The sequence below is a fragment of the Mustelus asterias genome, chromosome 21, assembly GCF_964213995.1.
Source record: "Mustelus asterias chromosome 21, sMusAst1.hap1.1, whole genome shotgun sequence".
In the NCBI taxonomy this organism is placed as follows: domain Eukaryota; kingdom Metazoa; phylum Chordata; class Chondrichthyes; order Carcharhiniformes; family Triakidae; genus Mustelus; species Mustelus asterias.
The window spans coordinates 65,610,499-65,632,944 of NC_135821.1; the positions used below are offsets into that span (position 1 = coordinate 65,610,499).

Sequence of the window (22,446 nt, forward strand, 5' to 3'; positions counted from 1 at the left end):
CCCCTTCTCCCCCCCCCTTCCCCTTCTCCCCCCCCTTCCCCTTCTCCCCCCCCCTTCCCCTTCTCCCCCCCCCTTCCCCTTCTCCCCCCCCTTCCCCTTCTCCCCCCCCCTTCCCCTTCTCCCCCCCCTTCCCCTTCTCCCCCCCCTTCCCCTTCTCCCCCCCCTTCCCCTTCTCCCCCCCCCTTCCCCTTCTCCCCCCCCCTTCCCCTTCTCCCCCCCCCTTCCCCTTCTCCCCCCCCCTTCCCCTTCTCCCCCCCCTTCCCCTTCTCCCCCCCCCTTCCCCTTCTCCCCCCCCTTCCCCTTCAAAAAACGTTTACATTTATTCCATGCACTAGGTGGCCATTCCCCATGGGGATTGCACTGCTGGATGTGCTGATGTGATTATGTTTAATGGGCCCAAGCCACAGCTCTCGCACCTGGACACATTCATTAAAGTTGTTGCTCTGGTCACAGGAGACTGGCATCAGGAGCTCTCGTCTCATCACCATCACTGCACAAACAATTTCCAACCTCCCCCCAGAGAGGTGAGATTTTAAAACTGACTGTTTCAATCCCAGGTCAAAATATTTTTCACATCAATCCGAGGAATCGGGTACATTCCCGTACCTCTAAAGGACTTATTTTTAATTAATCACATCCCGCTCAAGGGATGGAAGAGGTGGTTTGGGCAAAGGGTTGACAACTTACATCTCGGTTCATTCATCTCAATAAAACCCATCCATAATCTGGTTTAGTTTTTGTACTTTCACTTTTCTATTTGGATTTTGAAGGAAAACCTTTATATTGAAAGTGTCTTAAATGTCCCAAAGTACTGTGATGTAGGAAACTGCAGCTATCAATAGATTCCACACAAAGGTAAATAACCTGGTAATTCTGTTTTAAGGTTGAGGACTAAAGGTTCGCCAGGACATCAAGGAGAACAGCCAATGCTCTTCCAATCGTAGCCACAGGATCTTTCCCATCCAACAGGAGGGGCCTGAAGTTAAACGCCACCTCTGAAAGTGCAGCACTCCCACAGTACTATATTGGAGTGTCAGTCTGGATCTCATGTTAAAGTCTTGAGTGTGGTTCGAATCCACGATTTTGAGCCAGACTGAGATGTGCACTGGTCAGTGACAGCGCTCACGCACAGCTTGTGGCTGTTGGAGAAAGTGCAGCACATTTATTATTTGAATGCAAGCAAGTTACTGCGGTTTGTGTTTTTATTGCACTGATGTACATTGGGTGTAGCTACAAACTTGAAAGCAGCAGCCCCTATACAAGTATGAATTATTAGCAACCAAACCAAACAGCATTCTGCTAAACTCGCCATTTAATGCTGGCTTTAAACTCATCACAACCGTGTATTAACAATTTAATTTTTACAGTTAGCAGCTTCTCACGGATAATTCCTCGTCAAATCACAGACAAGGACAGGAGCAACAAACTGAGTGAGGTTTAAACAGACAATTGGCACTGAGCTCATGAATTGGGTGGGAGTGGGAAGACAGCAATTACTGCAGAGGCATATCTAGCATAACTAACTGACCCAACCACCTACTCCACCACTTGACCCTACTGACTGACCCCATCAGTGACCCTTTCCATTTAACATACTGACTGACCCCGCAGGAGGTTAGAGTTTCAGATCAAGATTCTCGAACAATTGCAAACGAGCAACAATTCCAGTGAAGGTATCAAGCAGGATTTTAAAAGGAATAATACTTCCTATTAACAACCCCACCAAAACCTCAATTATACTTTAAAATGTAATTTAACAATGCAGTCACAGACATAATAGCTGATGGTAGGTATAGCTGGCAACAAAACATTGGTTCTGGTAACATTTCAATCAAGCCTGCTCCTCCACCACAGTCTCTCCAACCTAGAATGAGATCTCTCACTGAGCCACGGGTCTCATTCTGGTTGAATTTGAACCCTACAGCCCTTGGGGAGGGTTTCAGGAAACACCAGCCTGCAATAAACTAGCAGCTCATTCTCAGCAACTGATCAATTATCTACAGCACACCCAGGATAGTAATTGTGAAGACAGTCAGTGACTGAACCTGTCAAATTCAGCCTTTATTGCATAGGCAAAGGAATTTCTAACTGAGCTTTGCAGATTGCAGCCAGCTCAAAAAAGCAGCAGGTTAGTGGCTATTGAAAAACGTTGATGAACAAATCCTTCCAAGTGAAGCTGCAATGAAGTGATTAAATGACCACCATTACATGAACTTGCCTTCAGTTCTGTGTAATGCAACTGGATGCATCTTAAAATGCAAATAGAATTTGCAGCAGAGGAGCCTCTGCATGCTATTAATGTGTTTGTCAGGGCAGTGAAATGGTCATGAACGGTGATTAAAACGGTACACGTACTTGTAGCATCAATCACTGCAAAATTCTAACCCTACATCATAGCTCCTCACAATAGTGCTTCTTTACACATAGCACACCCTCTTAAAGCAGCAGCCCTTTATACACTGTCCTAAATTACCCTTTGCCATGTCAGTAAGACATTACATTTCCCATATCTGCCATCTGTGTGAAAATATCAGTAGGGGTGCCACATTTACAGTCAATTTGAATGGAACCTCTTGAAGTTAAAGAGCTGGAGCTTCATACTGGCAGACAGGATCCTGCCTCTTCATTTAATCTCAACACCAGTTCCTGGGCGAGAACAATGGCTTGCTAACCCATTCCACCAGTCAGGTGTTCACTCCGGTTGTTAAGATTTTCTTGGGTCAATGTTATGACGTACGGCTGCAGTTAGTTGTTGCTGTTTTAGTTACTTCCTACCACAGTCAGTTTGCTTCCCTCCCCCTTTCACACTCAGTTATCCGGTGTTTCCCAACCTGCCCAGAACTGTAACATTCTCCTCTACCTCAAACTACAACTTCCAGCCAAACCCCAACAAAACCTGCTACACTTTCCTCAACAGCAAATTAGGAAGCAGAATGAGAAATAAACCAATCATTCTTTCCCTCGCTTTACCAACAGCAATGTGGCTTCTTCTCAAAGCTGACAGCTCAATACTTAAAAACTAGTTCACACATTGCAACAGAAGTCATCAAAAAGAAACAGCCAGCAAAAGAAACCAAAATATATTTAATAAATCCTCCCCGCATTCATCTTAAGCCTCTTCTGCTAATGGAATATTTGATCCAGAGCTCCAGATAGGACTAGGGCTTGGCCTTGCAATGCAGAGTTTTCGTGACACCAGAGTAAAAGGTCACCCTGTAAGGAACATTCCAGGAGAGGGCAGTATCACACTTTGCAAACTGGAGGCTGTGAAGAGGCTGCAGACACTTCATAGAATCATTGTTTGAACAGGGTAAGTGATAGAGAGAGAGAGGAAGTACATAGGCAGCCAGGACGGGGGGCAGAAAGCAAGACACAGAATAGTTAGAAAGTGCACGAGATAGATGTGTGTAGGCACAACCCCATCCCCCCTAACCCACCCAGGTTGTTCACAACACAGTGCGGGGATATTCCTGACAACTTACATACTTCACCATGAACAGTCTCCCCGCTGTTTGTACATTGTGATTTCATTCTGTGTCCATGGTCCTACATCCCCATTGATGATGCAGAGATCTCTGGTAGGTCGTGTTTAGCTACACATTCTGTATGAACATTGTAAACTGGGGCAGAGGCAGGCAAATGAATCACAAGTACGGCAGTGACTGAGGAGCATGACTATTGGCCATGACCCTCCACTGCCTGCAATGAAAGCCGCATCAAGATGCCCTGGGACTCTGATGGCTCCAGGACTAATGAAGAGAGTGCAGTTGACCTCAATATTATTGGCTGTTTGTTGCTAATGGATTATGCAAAATCCATTACTACAAAAGGACTGAATGTGATAGAGGAGGAAGCATTTATACAAACTGAAAGCAGCATCTAGACAATTTACAAAAAGATCTGCTTATCAAATGAGTCTTTTTCAATCACCAGAAACAATTTGAAGTCTCCTGTATGTGTCTCAGGCCAGATTTGGCCCAGTTCGCTGTTCCTGAGAGGGTTGTAGCATCACTCTCTGAGACTTCTGCATGGTATGGGGTTCATCCATAAGTGAGTCTGATAGGTGTTGGAAGTAATGCAAACCCTGTCATTGCTTCCTGAACAAAGCTTTTGGTGCGTAGCTGAGGACAGTGCAGTGTTTTCAGCCACAGACACACTGAACTGAGAGTAGTTCCCTGGTCTGTCCCAAGTACGCTGTTGTTGGGGTTGCTGTTTAACTCGGCCGGCACTGCACCTGGCCTTCAGAGCTTTCCTCATCATCCGAGGCCATTCCGCTGTTGGTCAGTCCAGTGATCCTGTATCCCATATTCAGGAGCATGACTTCAAGTGGATCTGCATTCATTCGCCGCTGGTTCGCCTGTGAAGCCCCCTCCATGTCTTCAATCACTCGCTCATTTTGATCTTCACTCTGGAAAAAAAACCCCACAGAAATCAGCTCTTCCACCAGATTCTAATCGGCTCATCAGTCTAAGACATAGGCTCAGCCACCTAGATAGAATGGTATAGCAGTGATGGTACTGTATGCTGATGTACAATGCAATGTTCTATGCAAGATTCCTCTGCTGCAATTTTTAAGTTTGCGTTTTATTTTCAAATCTATATTATTTGTGCACGAAATCAGTAACTCTACTTAGCAGTCCCTTCCTCCTCAGTACAACTTTCATTTCAGAAGTTTTACACTCTGTCTCGTTCCATGATGTGCTCAGCTTGAGCTGGGCTTGAACAATTAACTTCCTTTACATATCATCCAGACTCCAGCAGTTTCTAGTGGTCAGTCAGTTCCAAACTACAAAGGAGCTAGCAAAACCTCACCAGTGACCCACTCACCATTAACTAACCTGCGGTTACACAAGTTGAAGGTCAAAGTTTAGGACTCAGTCCAATAAAAAGCACATTTTCTGGACTGCTTCTCTCCTGGTCACTACTGATACCCACTGACACCAAATTGGTTTTGTAAATCATTTCCCCTCACTCAAAACTTATTGTTGCCTTTAAAATAATAAAAAGTCTCAAGATGCTTCATTGATGTGTCTGTCATAAGCAACACTTGGCAGCAAGCCATGGGAGATATTGGGGCAGATAACCAATAGTTTAATCAATGAGGTCAGTTTTAGGAAGATCTTAAAAAAATGTCTAAAGATGTCCAAAGATGTGCAAGTAGATGGATTGGCCATGTCAAATTGCCCCTTAGTGTCCAAAGATATGTAGGTTATGTTGAATTGTCCATGGTATATGAGCTGCGGTGGGGTGGGTTGGTGGTGGTGTATGCATGTTCGCCTGGGTGAGAATCGGTGCAGACTCAATGGGTCAAATGCCCTCCTTTGGCACTATCGGGATTCTATGATTAAGAGGCACAAGGTTTTAGGGAGGGAATTCCAGAAGTTCAGAGATGCACATGAGGTCAGAATTAGAGGAGTGCAGATTATGGGGGAGGAGGGGAGGTTGTGAGAGGTTACAGAGAAAGGGAGAGGCCAGGACATGGGGAGAGGCCAGGACATGGGGAGGATTTCAAAACAAGGATGAGTATTTTAAACTTGAGGCTTTGCTTGCTGGGGAACCAATGTAGGTCAGTGAGTATAGCAGTGATGGATCAAGGGGACTTGCTGCAAGTGAAGCAGCAGACTTCTGGACAGCTCAAGTTTATGGAGAATAGGACTGTGTGAGGCTGGCCTGGAGTGTGTTAAAAAAAAATGCTTTCAGCAGATCAGCTGAGGCAGGGCAGAGGCAGGTGATAGTTCAGAAGTGGATATAGGCAGTCTTTGTCATGGCATTGATGTGTTCAGGCACTCACCTGGCTTCAGTCTTCCCAAAATTCAGTTGGAAGAAAATATTTGCCATCCAGTAGTTTGAAAACCATTGACATATGGAACACATTGTATGGCAACTCAGGAAGAACAATGGGGTCAGACTATTGAATTTTGTTCATATAATTTACAGCACAGAACAGGTCATTCAGTCTGTGTTTATGCCCCACACCTAACTCCCTCAGTATAACTTCATTCCTTTCGCCCTCATGTTCATCTATCTTCCCCTGATACCAACCAATGCTAATTGCCTCAACTACTCCGTATGGTAGCAAGTTGCACATTCTAACAACTCTCTGCGTAAAGATGTTTCTTACAGAATTTGACTATTATATTTATGACTCCTATATTTGGATATCCCACAAGCTCAAACATCTATCCAATGAATTGATTGGGTAAACTGCTCCCTCTTGTTGATGTTTTGGGTTAGCAGATAGCTATCTCACTCTGGACTAGTTCTGGGTTGGCAAGTAGCTCTTGTTCCCTCCTATTCAGGCTATCATTTATGGGGTCCACAGTCACTCTCAAGAGTTCATACTTCTGGTCTCGGGCTCCAGAGTCGAACCACAGGATCAATGCCACTTGTCGCGAGGAAGCAGTGCTTTGGGTGGGGCTGTAGACAGTTCACAATCGACTCATCACCCTGCAGAACACGAACAAGGTTTGTTGTCTCTTTCTCCCAGATGAAGAAGGATCCATCATCTGAACCACTGACAATGTACTGGCCATTGCTGAAAGGCAAGAGAAATTCATTCCAGGAATAATTTGTCACAAAAATCGAATAATATTAGCGACAATCAGACAGATATCCCTCTAATATGATTATCTTCCACATTCTCCAAGGGCCATCCCACACATGTTCCAGGGTAGGTTAAGCTTCAGACAATGAAACAGGGAGTTTGTTGTCACTGGCCTGGCACGAGGACCACCAGTATTCTCAGTGTCTGGGTCTGAGATGGGCAATTAGCAGCCGTGACTCCTGAAGCAAAGTGCAGTGTGTGAGGGTAGAACCAAGCTCAATTATCATCCCCACCCAGTCAATTATCAGAGAAGTACAGACAAGGGCACTCGAGTGTGTTATCAGCAGAATCCACTCCCAAGCCCGAGACTGTGCCTTCAAGAACAGGAAACCACAAAATATGGTGATCTGTAGCCATAGAAACAGAACTGTTACCCAAGATTCAAAGTCAACCCTTTCTTTTAGATACTTGAACACAAAAACAGTCAATTCAACCTTTCTTGCCTATGCTGAATTTAGACTATTTCCAGGGGCAACTTCATATTCTACTCCCATACAGATTTGAATGCTGTAATCAGTTTAGCCACGTTAATCACACAAGAATGCAGCATACATGATACATCCCAATAAATCCAGATTAAAGCAGCTGACAGGGAGAATCCCAGAGGATATCCTCACAGATATTTAGTATCAAACTCCTTATTTCCATTCTTTACTCCTGTTTCTAAAATTTATCACCATCACTCCTTTATGTATTTTGCACCTGTGACTTCCTGCCCATTTCAATCACCTGTTTCTGCCTCCAGGATAGTTGCTACTCCACTCACCTCAGCAAACCTTGAAATTTTATATTCTTTTTATACATAGTCAAGCAACTCCCCTCCTAGCAACTTGTCAAACACTAAGTTTACATAAATATAACCCACCCTACCCGAGCCTCGGGTCCCCTTGCTCAGTTATGCCCATGCTTTCCTTATTCTCGCAAAAGGATTTCATCATTAGTCAACCCTTCACTGGCCATTTTTGACGAGTCTGTGTCTTCAGGTTATTCATTAATTGTGGCTCCAATTGACTTCATAAGTCACCTGCTGACATATAACTAGTTCACCAGCAGTAGTTGCCTGGATTATCCCATTCCCCTATTTGAACAGCTGTTACATTGCTCCCATCTCTACTGAATTGTTAGCATTCCGACCCTTTTCAGAACTGATTCCTTAATGCAGATATCTACTGATTGTCATCACCACGGACCATTTAACCCCAACTCTTAAATTCATTCTTTTCATCTCCAGATAAAATTCCAAAACAACAAAGAAAGACACTTCCCTTACTCTCTTCTACAAATACTGAAGTGAGGTTTTCATAGATAGACAGAAAAGGCCAACAGGCCCAACAAGTCTGTCTCATGGGATAGGGTAACTAGATCCATTGCATGCCTAACCATGCAATCCCCTGACACAGGCACAAAAACACAACGCCAACAGCCACTTTATGGAAAAACTCTTGCAAATTCTCTTGCGAGCCTCAACAATTTGCTTTCATATAGCAAAATGAACATAGTAAATTGTCTCAAGGTGCTTCACAGAAAAGTTTTAACAAAATTTGACAGAGGACACGTTACAACAGGTGACCAAGACTGTTTTAAGGAGCACCTTAAGGGACGAGAGTGAGCTGGAGAGGTATGGGGAAGGAGCTATAGATCTTAAGGCCAAGGCAGCTGAAGGTGTGGCCAATGGTGGAGCAATGAAAGTCAGGGATTCACATGCAAGAAGCCAGTATTGAAGGAGTTTAGAGATTACAGAGGGTTGTAGGGCTGAAGGTTACAGAGAGAGGGGTGAAGTCATGGAGGAATTTGAACACAAGCATGAAAATTTTAAACCAATTTAGGTCAACAAGTACAGGTCAATGAGTGAACAGGGCTTGGTGTGAGTTAGGATACAAGCAGCAGAGTTTTGGATGAGCTCAAGTTTATGGAGGGTGCAGGGCGGTAGATCAATCAGGAGAGCATTGGAATAGTCCAGTTTGGAGGTACCAAAGGCATGGATCAGAGCAATCTCTGGGAAGAAAGATACAAGGAGCACTTGAGAGCAAGCCCAGAACTGGCGTTCCAAGAGCGTTCCTCAGGTTCACTCAATTTGGACCTATCCCCAACAGCTAGGAATATTGTCTTTAAAAACAATGAGCAATATTTTACAGAACAATAGACAAGAGCGTCCTTTCTCTTACATCATATTTTTCTGCAATATATTCAAAGATTTATTCTGCACACACTACAGTTTAAGAACAGTAAACAAAACCTTGCTGCCTTCTTGTAAATGAGGAAATTACCTTCCAAAAAAGTTGGCTTCTTTGATGTCTGTGGTGGTATTACAGTGACCGCAATAGCGTGACTTGTAATCGTAACCTCGCTCCCTCAGAATCACCTCATCATCGGAGATGGAATCCTTCCTGCCACTCGATCGGATACGGATTGGGGTGGTAGTTCCTGCCTTTTTCTCCTCAGCTGCAAGACCAGAGAATGAGAGCAGCAACTCAGTTCAAACACAAAGTGGATAAATAAAACAGAATAATTAAAGTTGGAGTCTCTTTGCCCTCAGCCCTAACACTCTGGGCAAAATAAAAACAATATTTTATTCATGTCAAAGGTACTGGAAATAGTGGGCCATTAACAGCTGCACAATGGAAATCAATTGTACAAGCTCCTGCTGAGCTTTACTTGTTAACAAACGATGGAGTTAGCCGCTCTCCACAAAGTTTAAAATGTCGCTCTCCCAGCCCAGGCCATTTCTTCACATTCACTTCAAGAATCTAGCGTCAATCATCTCTGTTCCATTTACCTGCTGTCCCTTAGTGGCACCATCAATATGGATGGGAACACCCAGCTCAGTGTCTCCACCATCAATCTTCTCCATGTTGCCTCACACCGTATTTGAATAGATTACAATTTCTGCACTTTGAAAACCTCCGCTCATTCAAAACCCGGTGCCTGTACCCGACCTCTAGTTACCCTTAGCTACCACTTCTGCTGACATCGGCTCTCAGTACCCCAACACCTCAAATTTCAATTCTTATCTTTGTCCTTAACTCTTCCTGTGGCCTTGTTATTCCCCACCTCTGGAAGCTGAGTCAGGGAGGTTTAGGGTAGGTTAAAATCACAAAAGACATAAAGTTATTTGATACAAAGGTTAAACTAGACAGGACAAAGGTCAATTTAAGGTATGCCATTGTGGCTAGACCTCTCCTCACTGATATTGCTAATTTCTCCCTGCCCCGCTTTCAAAACTCACCTCCACCGACTCCTTAGAAAACACATTTGACCTTTGTCCTCTCCATCTAAAACATCATCTCTCACCTTCCCAAGGTACCTGAATGCACTGTTGCTTATAGCCTTCTTTCCATCTGTCAAAACTCGTATTCAATTCCCACCAAACTGTTTCTCTCCTTCTCAAGTCAACATAACCCTGGCCATTACTTCACATTCATCTCTGCGGTCCTCCCAGGATCTATCAGCCATCTCCTCTTCCCTATTCACTTATTACCCCTAGGTGGCACCATCCATAAAGAAGGGGATACCCAGCTCTGCCTTTCCACCAACAACCTTCACGTTTCCTCGCATCAAATCTGGATGAATTACAATTTTTCCATCCTAACGTTAAAGCATTGTTTTCAACTTCCACCAATTCTACTCTCTCCCCACTGGATCCAGTTTCCCACTTGCTCACAGTCTGGACCAGTCCATGAAACGCTGGCAGCCTGTTGAACCCAGAGCTAAACTATAAACCCACAATCCCACAGTCATCAAGACCACTGAGAAAGTCTTGTGATGCAGTAAGTAGCACTCCAACTTCTGAACCAGAAGCTTTGGGTTAAAGTCCCATTCCAGGATTTTTTGGCCAAGGAAGGACATTCATGATCCTTTTCAGCAGGCTAATAATCAGTCTGCTAATCCTTCAAATGCTTCCCCACAATTTCCCAAGGGAAAAGTGTGAAGATAGAAAACAAAACCAAACCGCTCATTTTAATCTCCACAACACTGCCTCGCTTCAGCCGCACTGTCTTCCCTACTGAAACCTGCTGCACCTCCAGATTTGACCACGCCAAAGTCCTCCCTCCTGGCCTCCTCCCCTGCACCTTCCATAACTCCCAACTTGTTCAAAACTTTGATATTCTCTTCCTGTCCCGCAATAAGGCGCACTCACCTGTCATCAAGTGGAACTTTGTCTCCTCCTCTCCACACCCTCTCCTACCATCTCTGCAAATGCCTCCTGCCTTGGACCCATCCTGCAGCTTTCAACCTCCGACTCGGGTCTTTTGCGCAACTCCTTCCTATCCCTGATTCCCCACCGATTCATGGCAGAGCCTGCTGTTGGCTCAGCTTATTCTCTGGAACTCCTTTCTCTTCCCCAATTCTCTCTCCCACCCTTTAAAGATCCTCCCAAAACCGAACACACGCATGATGTTTTTTCCATTTGTGAAGTGTGATAGGGTACGTTAAAGTTTCTGTTAAATACAGATTTTTATTGCTGTCTGGCAAATTGTGATAGACTGCGAGATTGCAGGAGGACAAAGATGGGTGGCAGAAGCAGCTCAACGTAGAACAAAGAACAATACAGCACAGGAACAGGCCCTTCGGCCCTCCAAGCCCGCGCCGCTCTCCACAAAGTTTAATGCAGGAGGTAATATATTTGGAAGACTAAGTAGGATTTTAAAGGATAAACAGAGAATGGAGGAGTGGGATGAGACAGGGTAGGATAGTAAAACATATATGGGGAGTGAGCACAAGTGGTACTGGATTGGGTGGTTTATATGAGGATAAACACTGGCATTGACTTAATGAGATGAATGGCCTATTTCTATGCTGGAAAATTGTGACCCCCATGAATTGTAACTTATTGTTCTTTTATGTAACAACGTTCCTAGATGACTCAGAGGCCCTCACCCCACATCTGAGAGTTTGTAACTAGTACCAATAAAGCCTAAGTTTGGAGAGTTTTTATTGCCACTCCTCCAGTATCTAACATCTCCATACAGTGACTGCTGGGATTTTATACAATCACTATTTGACATTCTGTTGGTTGGATTCTTTTATCCCTTATATTCACAAATGAGGTTTAAGAATAGAAAGTGTGTTGGGATCACCACGTGATAGCAGAGCTGTTGAGACTCACAGCTGTCAGTCTTTGCGAAGAGCACAGCCTTGATATCTCGATCCAGTGCGTCGCAGGCACTGCTGTGGGCTTGTTCAGGAAAACGGCCCTTAAAATCATCGAGGCACTCCAGGGCTTCAGCGACGTACTTCAACTCAAACAAACAACGCGCCAGGCGGAAATGGGCCTTCAGGTGAGAGGGATTCAAAGAAATTGCTTTCAAACAATCTCTGAGGGCATCGTAATGGTCTCCATCCCTGAAAAAGGAAGGGGTAGAAATTAGACACTGGGTTTAATAAGCCAGAGGTCACAGTTACTGAGCAGCTAGCCTGATTTATTATGAATAGAACACTAATGTATATCCAGATCTAATGATTCAAAATATCCAGGGAAGGCAAGCAAAAAACGAGCAGCACATATTTTCAAGAGAACACAAGTCATCTTAAGTATGTGATGCCGCTTATGTTCTGCTCTTGAATCGAGGCTGCTGTGAACTGAATTACATGACCAATGTTTTAATTAACATTAGTTCAGAACACTGGGTGATTTAGAACATAGAAAAACTACAGCACAAACAGGCCCTTCGGCCCACAGGTTGTGCCGAACACATCCCTACCTTCTAGACCTACCTATAACCCTCCATCCTATTAAGTCCTATGTACTCATCCAGGAGTCTCTTAAAAGACCCTATTGAGTTCGCCTCCACCACCACTGACGGCAGCCAGTTCCACTCGCCCACCACCCTCTGTGTGAAAAATTTACCCCTAACATCTCCCCTGTACCTACCCCCTAGCACCTTAAACCTGTGTCCTCTCGTAGCAGCCATTTCCACCCTGGGAAAAAGCCTCTGAGAGTCCACCCGATCTATGCCTCTCAACATCTTGTATACCTCTATTAGGTCTCCTCTCATCCTTCGTCTCTCCAAGGAGAAAAGACCGAGCTCCCTCAGCCTATCCTCATAAGGCATGCCACTCAATCCAGGCAACATCCTTGTAAATCTCCTCTGCACTCTTTCAATCTTTTCCACATCCTTCCTATAGTGAAGTGACCAGAACTGAGCAGAGTACTCCAAGTGGGGTCTGACGAGGGTCTTATATAGCTGCATCATTATCCCCGGACTCCTAAACTCAATCCCTCGATTGATAAAGGCCAGCACACCATACGCCTTCTTAACCACCTCCTCCACTTGCGGGGCCGATTTTAGAGTCCTATGGACCCGGACCCCAAGGTCCTTCTGATCCTCTACAGTACTAAGAGTCTTTCCCTTTATATTGTACTCCTTCATCCCATTTGACCTACCAAAATGGACCACGACGCATTTATCTGGGTTGAAGTCCATCTGCCACTTGTCCACCCAGTCTTGCATCCTATCTATGTCCCTCTGTAACTTCTGACATCCCTCCAGACTATCCATAACCCCACCAACCTTCGTGTCGTCGGCAAACTTACCAACCCATCCCTCCGCTTCCTCATCCAGGTCATTTATGAAAATGACAAACAGCAAGGGTCCCAGAACAGATCCCTGGGCACATCACTGGTGACCGACCTCCATTTAGAAAAAGACCCATCTATACCCACTCTCTGCCTCCTTTGGGCAAGCCAGTTCTGGATCCACCGGGCAGCAGCCCCTTGGATCCCATGCCCTCTCACTTTTTCTAGAAGCTTTGCATGGGGGACCTTATCGAACGCCTTGCTAAAATCCATATAAACCACATCTACCGCCTTCCCTTCGTCAATGTGTTTAGTCACATTTTCGAAGAACTCCACCAGGCTCGTAATTTGGCAAGACCTTACTCACTGCTCTGAAGTTGTTTGAGTGGTTTACTAGGCTACTGCATTGTCAGTCAGCAGTGTAGTGTTGGACAGTCATGTATAGGCAAGGGTGGCAAGATTCCTTTCCTTGAAGGACATTAGCGAACAGGTTGGATTTTTCCAATAATCAGCAATTTGCACTGTCGTTTTCCTGGTGCCAGGCTCACATTACCAGATTTGCGGAATTCAAGTTTCGCTTTCCATGGTGGAATTTGAACTGCGGGCTGCTGAATTTGCATCAAAACCACTACCAAGTATATTCATAGAATCCCTACAGTACAGAAGGAGGCCATTCGGCCCATTGAGTCTGCAGCCACAACAATCCCACCCAGGCCCTATCCCCAAAACCCCACATATTTACCCTGTTAGTCCCCCTGATACTAAGGGGCAATTTAGCATAGTCAATCCATCTAATCCGTACATCTTTGGACAGTGGGAGGAAATCAGAGCACCCGGAGGGAACCGACGCAGACACGGGGAGAATGTGCAAACTCCACACAGACAGTCACCCAAGGCCGGAATTGAACCCTGGCACTGTGAGACAGAAGTGCTAACCACTGTGCCATCCCGTTTTTCATCTCTCTTTTCTCAAGGTTAAGAATGTTTTAAATCATAGACATTCATTGCTGGTTATTTATTTATTATTCGTGTCACAAATAGACTTACATTAACACTGCAATGAAGTTACTGTGAAAATCCCCTAGTCGCCACACTCCAGCATCTGTTCGGGTACACTGAGGGAGAATTTAGCATGGCCAATGCATTTATCCAGCACATCTTTCAGACTGTGGGAGGAAACCAGAGCACCCGGAGGAAACCCACGCAGACATTGGAGAGAATGTGCAAACTCCATACAGACATTGGAGAGAATGTGCAAACTCCATACAGACAGTGACCCAAGCCATGGGGAGAATGTGCAGACTCTGCATAGTGACCCAAGCTGGGAATCGAGCCCGGGTCCCTGGCGCTGTAAGGCAGCAGTGCTAACACTGTGCGACATTAGAATCTGGGTGGAATAGACACAATCCTGTTACCCCGGTCAAACACAATGCTGCTGAGAATCAAGGTTCAACACTCAGCCAGAATGTACATGTGCTTCATAGCAAAATCCAAAGAAATATTGAATCCGTAACACGGGGTCTGAAGTCCCATTGAATACAATTCCAGGAGAAATCAGGAACTCTCTGAATTGGAAAGAAATGCAACCTTCCACATAAATGTGATTATGGATAGTCCAGAACCAGACTGTCTATGCCAAGGATGTTACTAATGAAATGCAATTCCTGGTCGCATCCAATGTTCTGTAAACTCTGATCTGTTTAGCACCACCACCCTACCCTAAGCTTACCCCACCCCCCCGCTCCACCATTGTGGGTAGAGCCTCCAGGAATCCATGGCCATGCACTCTGTCACTATATAATTCTACCACTTCTGTAACCCTTGATTCTATCAACTAGCTCATGGAGCATTATCCTCAAATTTGGCTGCCTTCAGAAATTTGCTGCTATCCTCCACCTATTCCATACTGACATGCAAGCTGCAACCCTCAACAAAGAACCACTAAAACCCCCAGCTCAGTGAAGACTGGCGTCAAACAAGGGACATCCTTTCCTGCATCCTTTCCTGCATTCCAAGGATGTCCCGAGGCATGGTACATTGGGGAAACCATGCAGACGCTACGACAACGGATGAATGAACACCGCTCGACAATCACCAGGCAAGACTGTTCTCTTCCTGTGGGGGAGCACTTCAGCAGTCACGGGCATTCAGCCTTGGATCTTCAGGTAAGCGTTCTCCAAGGCGGCCTTCACGACACACGACAGCGCAGAGTCGCTGAGCAGAAACTGATAGCCAAGTTCTGCACACATGAGGACGGCCTAAACCGGGATGTTGGATTTATGTCACATTATCAGTAACCCCCACAGCTTGCCCCTGGTCTTGCATAATCTCACCAGCTGTTCTGTCTGGAGACAATACACATCTCTTTAACCTGTGTTTAATGTTCCCTCCAACCACATTATCTGTATCTTTTAAGACCTAGCTGGCTGTAGAGATTTGCATTCTAATTAGTATTCTGTAACTTGATTTCTGTGTCTGTGCACTGTTGGAGAACAGAGACCACTCCATCTGACGAAGGGGCAGCGCTCCGAAAGCTTATGGTATTTGCTACCAAATAAACCTGTTGGACTTTAACCTGGTGTTGTGAGACTTCTTACTGTGCTTACCCCAGTCCAACGCCGGCATCTCCACATGATAATTTACAAAACAGACAGCAAATGGTTCAACAAATGCCACCTTCTATCCAAAACTGATATCACTCTAAGCTCCAGTGTGCAGGTGCGCTCATTCAGAAACTGAACTTCAGGTCATTGTCGACTCCTTCTTTGAAGCATGTATGAAAATGGGCTGTTCACTAAACACAAGGAGAACCAAGGATGTCCTCCAACCAGCTCCCACATGAGGATCAATGGCAAAATCCTGGAAAACGTGAACCATTTTCTGCACCTCGAGAACCTCCTCTCAACTAGGCAGACAGAAGCAACAAAATTCATCGTTACCTCCACTGTGCCAGGCCAGCCTTCGGCTGACTGAGGAAAAGTGTGTTTGAGGGCCAGCATCTTAGACTCGACACTAAGGTCATGGTTTCCCAGGCAGCTGTGAGACCCATGCTCATAAATTCTTTTCTAGATTTAAATAACTTACAGCAGGACCCTCAAATCACTGGAGAAGAACCCCCAGCGGTGCCTTTGCAAGGTTCCCCAAATCCAGTGGCAAGAATGGTGGTGCAACAGCAGCTAAATCACTGTTTCATGTTCACAGAGCTCCCGGATGTGGAAATAGGAAACAGCTAATACATTCCACTAGAGTGCAATCATAGAGGAAGTAAAGGATTCAGTGAAAAGGCAAAACCGACACACACGGTAAAACTGGCGGCGCACGGAATACTCTGGCAGCTTTAGTGCTGTGGCAGGAATGCTCCTTACCACTTGCGCTTCATGAAGGCTGCTGCTCTGTTGCCATAAAGCATGGGGTTCCCAGGCGCTTGCTGAATGGCCTTGCTGTAAAGTTGGATGGCCTGTGTCCATTGTTGCCGGGAAAAGGCATCATTTGCTTGTTGTTTGAGTCTCTCTAAATGAAGTGGTAGCTCATAGGGAACACTGCAAGGAAAAAAAATGAACAATGAGATGCAGAACTGACTAAAAGTAGATTTAAAATATGTTAAATATCCACAGCTAGCACTAGTCATGCACAACACACACCTCTTTTAAAAATTTAGCTGTTTGTGGATTCAAAATCGTCAGAAACAACCTAGGCCTTTCTCAAACTTCCCCAACAGCCCGAGCACTAGCAGCCCAGCTCAGTCCAGCCTGAACCCTACCCGGCTCTGGTGGTCGCCAGATTGAGAGATGATTCAGAATATCAATATCATGGAGCAGAGTACAGCCTCATATTGCCTCTACGTCAGCCAAGATCTAATTAATGGTGGCACAGGCTTGATTGGCCAAATGGCCAACTCGAGCTCCTAACTGGTGTGTTTGTATGCATCACTTCACACTTCTTAATTAAATTTCATCTGCCATATGTCTGCCCATTTCACCAGCCGGTCTATATTCTCCTGGTGGCTGTCGCTATCCTCCTAATTGCTTACTACATTACTGTGGTTTGTGGCATCTGCAAACTTAGAAAGTATACCCTGCCACACGCAAGCTCAGGTCATTAGCTTAAATATCAAAAAGAGCAATGGTCCTAACATCAACTCCTGGAGAGCATCACTGTATACTTTACTTACTACAGTGGTGCCACATTTAACATTTAAATCCTATAAAGATGCAGTATTTTTTCAGCTGATATGCATCAGCTTCAATGAGGCATGAATGTTACAATCTCCAAGCCAATCAGACTCGAGCAGTACAAGTCAGAAAATGAGGAAGGTCAAAATACAACTACAGTCAAGTGGTCCCCAAACTAGCAATAGCTAGGGCAAGCCATTCAGCCCCTCTAGATTGTCCTGCTGAGCACGCCACCCCACTCCCATCCTATATAATTTCTCAACGGAGAAATAATAGATTCCCGCCTCTGGAATTTGCTGGGAAATGACTACAGCCGTGACACCACCTCAATGTTAACCATCCTAAAACGCCATAACTTCAACACTACTTCAAACTACACATTAGAAATCTTGTGTACATGCAACACATCTGGTCCACAAAACCTACTTTATGGGTCACTGCTGAGACATGCCTTGTCTGCCAATATCCAACAATCAAACTGCCCAATGACAACATTCATATAACTGCAAAACCCCTTCATGCTCGCCTCAGCAACGTCTCAGTCTCTGATGAACCAACTGAACTGAACTACATAGAAAATGAGTAGGCCCTTCGAGCCTTCTCCGTCATTAATCCTGGTCATGCCTTCTCTCTCTTCTCCCCCCTCATATCCCTTGGTCCCTTTAGCCCCAACTACTCAGTAACAAAGCTTCACAAACAGTAAAATTTTAATCTAGAAAAAATAGAAATGACTGAATTTACCTGTTGAATTGCCTATATGTCTTAACTTGATTAAAGCTTTTACTTCTCGGCTTCAACCTGTCTCAAAACCTTGGCAACAGCCGAGTAGTTCTACGTCAATAACTAGACAGAGCTTTCAAACACGTTAGGTTTGCTGAAATTCCCAACACGTATTCCAAGTTGAGGAAAAAGGGAACAGGAATTTCTCCCGGTTACCCTGAACCAATATTTTCTTTTAGATTTTAAGTTTATTTATCAGTGTCACAAGTAGGCTTATGTTCACATTGCAATGAAGTTACTGTGAAAATCCCTTAGTTGCTCCACTCCTGTTGCCTGTTTGGGTACACTGAGGGAGAACTAACATCACCAAAGGGCTGCCTGCTCTTTTCTTATTCCTGTCTGTGGGAGTTTGCTGTGCAAAATTTGGTGCAATGTTTTCCACGTTACAACAGTGACTACACTTAAGAAAGTACCTGCAATGGATCACTGAGATTGCAGTTGTGCTGTATAAATGCATGTCTTTCTTGCTCATCCTGTGAGGATTAAAGCATTTTTTTGCTTTTCCAAAAGACTTTTAAACAAAATGGAGACTGGATTGTCGAAGATATACTTCAGTCAGGTCTCATTTAAAATACTGACCGGTTCTATATAAATGATCAATCAGGCAAGTTTGTTGATTAAAACATCTGGGGTTAAAACCAGCTGCGGTGACTTTGCTTTCCAACACACCACGATTATTCCGAAGGTTGGATTTCTTTTTCTCAACAGATCGGTTGAAAATTCAGTGGCAAAATCTTATTTTCTGAACTGTTTTCGAGGCTCAGTAGAATTTAAAAAAAATTATACTTAAGTTGTTCAAGTGATGGTCAGATCCCCTCTTGAGCACTACATTCAATCCCGAGCATTGCACTGCAGGAAGGAACATTTTGTCCTTGGAGGAGCTATAGCAAAGGTTCACCAGGATGGAGAGTTGAAAAGGTAAAATTATGATAATTTGTAATCATCTGAGTTCAAAAGGCTGAAGGAAGAGACAAACTGAGGTGCTTAAATTTTTGTGTCATCTGCGAATATATCAAACCATTTAAAATATTGACAGAAAATGTGAGGAAAGAGGTTGAATGCACTACTTGCTTCAAGGCTGTATATTAATACAGAAACTGGTTCCCCTACTCCATCTACAAGACTATTAGAAACAGATAAAGGCACCCCATCTCTGACTTAAATAAAAGCCCCTCCCCCTCCCACCACATGTGAGGGAGCCCCACCCTAGCCAGGGGGAAGTGCCAGGGACACCAAGGAGTTATACTTATCTCCGCACCCTCAGCATGGTCTTCATTTTTGAAAACCAGCTGTGATCTGCATTAGCGTGACACCACGCTGACTGGGTGGGAGGATAAGGTGAGGGTGGATGTTACAGTGTCAAGGCCAGTAAGTACATGTTAATTTATTAAAATGTATGGAAATCAGGTTCACGCCCACTGATCATGTCACCGGCGGGGGTTGGAGCAAATGTGGATTTGGCCCATATGTGAAATTTAGCAGCCATTATGGGATTTGCGGCTACGGTCATAATCTTAACACTGCAGAAGGAGGCCATTCAGCCCATCGAGTTTGCACTCTCCCTCTGAAAGAGCATTCTACCTAGTCCCATACATAATTTCTTTTCAGAAAGCAATCCAATTTCCTTTTGAATACCTCGATCAGACCTGTCCCCATCTTCTCAAAGTCTTTTCTCACATCAGTTTTACTCCTTTTGCCAATTATTTTGAATCTATGCCTTCTAGTTCTTGGTGCTCTCGAGTGGGAACAGTTTCTCGCTTAGATTAAATGGTCATTATCACATTACTGTTTGCGGGAGCTGGAAATTTGCAAAATTGGTTTCCATGCTTCCTATATTACAATAGTGAAACTAAAGTTCAACATAGGCTGTAAAGTGCTTTGGGACATTTGAGGTAGCGAAAGGCACTGTACGACTGAAAGTCTTTCTTTTCACAGATTTTTAGATTACATTTTCAGTGCTCTCTAATCCCAAGATTGCTCTGTTGGTTCCAATTCCAACACTTCTGTTCCCAATCCCAGTGTTTCCACAACTAGTGTGAATCCAGTCCAATCCCACTGTTGGAGCTGAATGTTCTTTTACCTGCTTTGTGCCCATGCTTCTGACAGCCTGAAACCATTACTGTGAAGATGGATTCCATTTGTAACTCCATTTGTTGTTGATTTTCCATTCTGTAAATCTGCAAGTTGAAAGATCACCATTACAGGTTGGACTTGCAGTTTCAGAGTCAACACATGTGTATTAATGTAGCAATTTAGTTTCTTTCTTCCCGCATTGAACTGATGATAGGATCGTAAGAATTTCAGTTCGGAAGACTGCGCAGTCCATCACTGGATATCCCCTACACTGGAACCATCTTTGCACTGCCCCAGCTCCTTCCCTATGCCCCTTAACACGAGTCTTCCAGTGTTCATCCAATTGCTATTTTTAAGAAAGCAAAACACTGCAGATGCTGGAGATCAGAAATAAAAACAGAAGCAGCAGGAAAAGCTCAGCAGGTCTGACTGCAGAGCGAGAAACAGGCTTGATGTTTCAGGTCTGTGACCCTACATCAGAGGCAGTTGTTTTTCCAATATTTTGTGTTTTATTGCTATTTAATTAATATGGTTTCAGTAATCATTTACGGTAATGTATTCCACACATGAGCAGACCAATAGTTAGTGGTGTTAATCCTGGGAAGGGAGGGAGGAGGGGGAAAAAAGGAAATTGTGGTTGATTTTGGGAAAATGATGGAACTTCTATGCAGTTTGTATAGGGCAAACAAGCTATTTGGTATCATGGGTCATCCAGATCACAACTACCTTCCACAGCCTAATGTCCTCCCTTAGGATTTCCTAAAGTATTTTCAATTTTTTTTACAGGCTTGTAACCTGTTGAACTTAGCAAACCTAAAACATTGCTAATGTTTCAGTATCTATCAGCACACGTTTCAATGGTCATCCTAAAATGCAGCACCCAAACGATTTACAATTATTAAATACAAGTCACATCCCATGAGTCAACATTTCTCTCAAACAAACAAGTTCTCACTCTAACTATTAAAGTTTAGATTGCCTCCTTTTTGTCTTGTTCTGTTTCTGCTCTAATGCCTCAATCGCCCCTCTTTTGTACAGGGGTGCAATATTTGCAAGCCACCAAGCTGGCACTACTCCCAGATCCAATTGCAAGTGTAGAAAAGCCATACATTACACCAAGTCACAGAGCCTTAATACTTTACCACACAATAATGTGGCAGTAATTCATTGATCCTTATTTACTTTTGCTACAGCTTGTGAACCTTTAGTGACTGATCCATTAAATCTTTCTCCAATCCTCTTTCCTTCTCATTGCATACAAAGGAATTGGAGAAAAGATATGTGCTCAGATTATTAGGATGTGATATGTTTTTCCTCAGGGGTCTGATCTCAGCTTTTCACCATATCTAACAATGACTTTGAAGAAAGAACAGAGATTATAATATCCAAGTTCGCAGTTGACACAGATTTGGATGGGTTGGTACAGATGGGGCCAGGAGGCTACACCAAGTTACAGACAAATTGAGTGAATGGGAAATGAGCAAAACTGTGGCTGAGTTTATTATGGGCAAATACAATTCATTCATTCTAGACTTGAAAGACAAATCTGGTCATTTTCTAAATGATGAGAAATTAGGAACAATCTAGAAATCATCAGCAAAGAGAATAGGAATTAAAAGCTTCAAAATACAATTTAAAAATGAATGTAATGCTGACTTTTACCTCAAGGCGGCTGGAAAGTTATGCTTAGTTGTATAAAAGGTCTGTTTTAGACTACATCTGGAGTGCTGCGTGCAGTTTTAGGTACTGAATTTCGGGAAGAATAGATTGGCCTTGGCAGAATCATACCAGGGCTTAAAGGGTTTAAATTAGGAGGACAGATTAGGTTTATATTCCCTGGAGTATAGAGGATCGAGGGGTTTTTGATTTGATTTATTATTGTCACATTATTTACAGTGAAAAGTATTGTTTCTTGTGCGCTATACAAAGCATACCGTTCAAAGAGAAGGAAACGAGAGGGTGCAGAATGTAGTGTTATAGTCATAGCTAGGGTGTAGAGAAAGATCAGCTTAATGCAAGTTAAGTCCATTCAAAAGTCTGACAGCAGCAGGGAAGAAGCTGTTCTTGTGTCGGTTGATATGTGACCTCAAACTTTTGTATCTTTCTCCCGTCGGAAGAAGGTGGAAGAGAGAATGTCCGGGGTGCGTGGGGTCCTTAATTATGCTGGCTGCTTTGCCGAGGCAGCGGGAAGTGTAGACAGAGTCAATGGATGAGAGGCTGGTTTGCGTGATGGATTGGGCTACATTCATGAGCTTTTGTAGTTCCTTGTGGTCTTGGGCAGAGCAGGAGCCATACTGAGC

At 44.1% G+C, this 22,446-nt stretch overlaps 1 protein-coding gene across 1 annotated transcript in view; it reads right to left on the minus strand.

The window, feature by feature from the left end:
• Positions 1 to 1,188: 1,188 nt before the first annotated feature.
• The window catches only part of wdtc1 (WD and tetratricopeptide repeats 1), a 45,816-nt gene continuing 24,558 nt past the window's right edge, over positions 1,189 to 22,446 (minus strand). The window contains exons 11-16 of the mRNA XM_078238056.1: positions 20,154 to 20,250; positions 16,487 to 16,660; positions 11,712 to 11,947; positions 8,872 to 9,046; positions 6,343 to 6,535; positions 1,189 to 4,408 (exon numbers count right to left, since the gene is read on the minus strand). Coding sequence (XP_078094182.1) covers positions 4,214 to 4,408; positions 6,343 to 6,535; positions 8,872 to 9,046; positions 11,712 to 11,947; positions 16,487 to 16,660; positions 20,154 to 20,250 — 1,070 coding nt within the window. The 3' untranslated portion in view covers positions 1,189 to 4,213. The remainder of the gene's footprint in view (positions 4,409 to 6,342; positions 6,536 to 8,871; positions 9,047 to 11,711; positions 11,948 to 16,486; positions 16,661 to 20,153; positions 20,251 to 22,446) is intronic.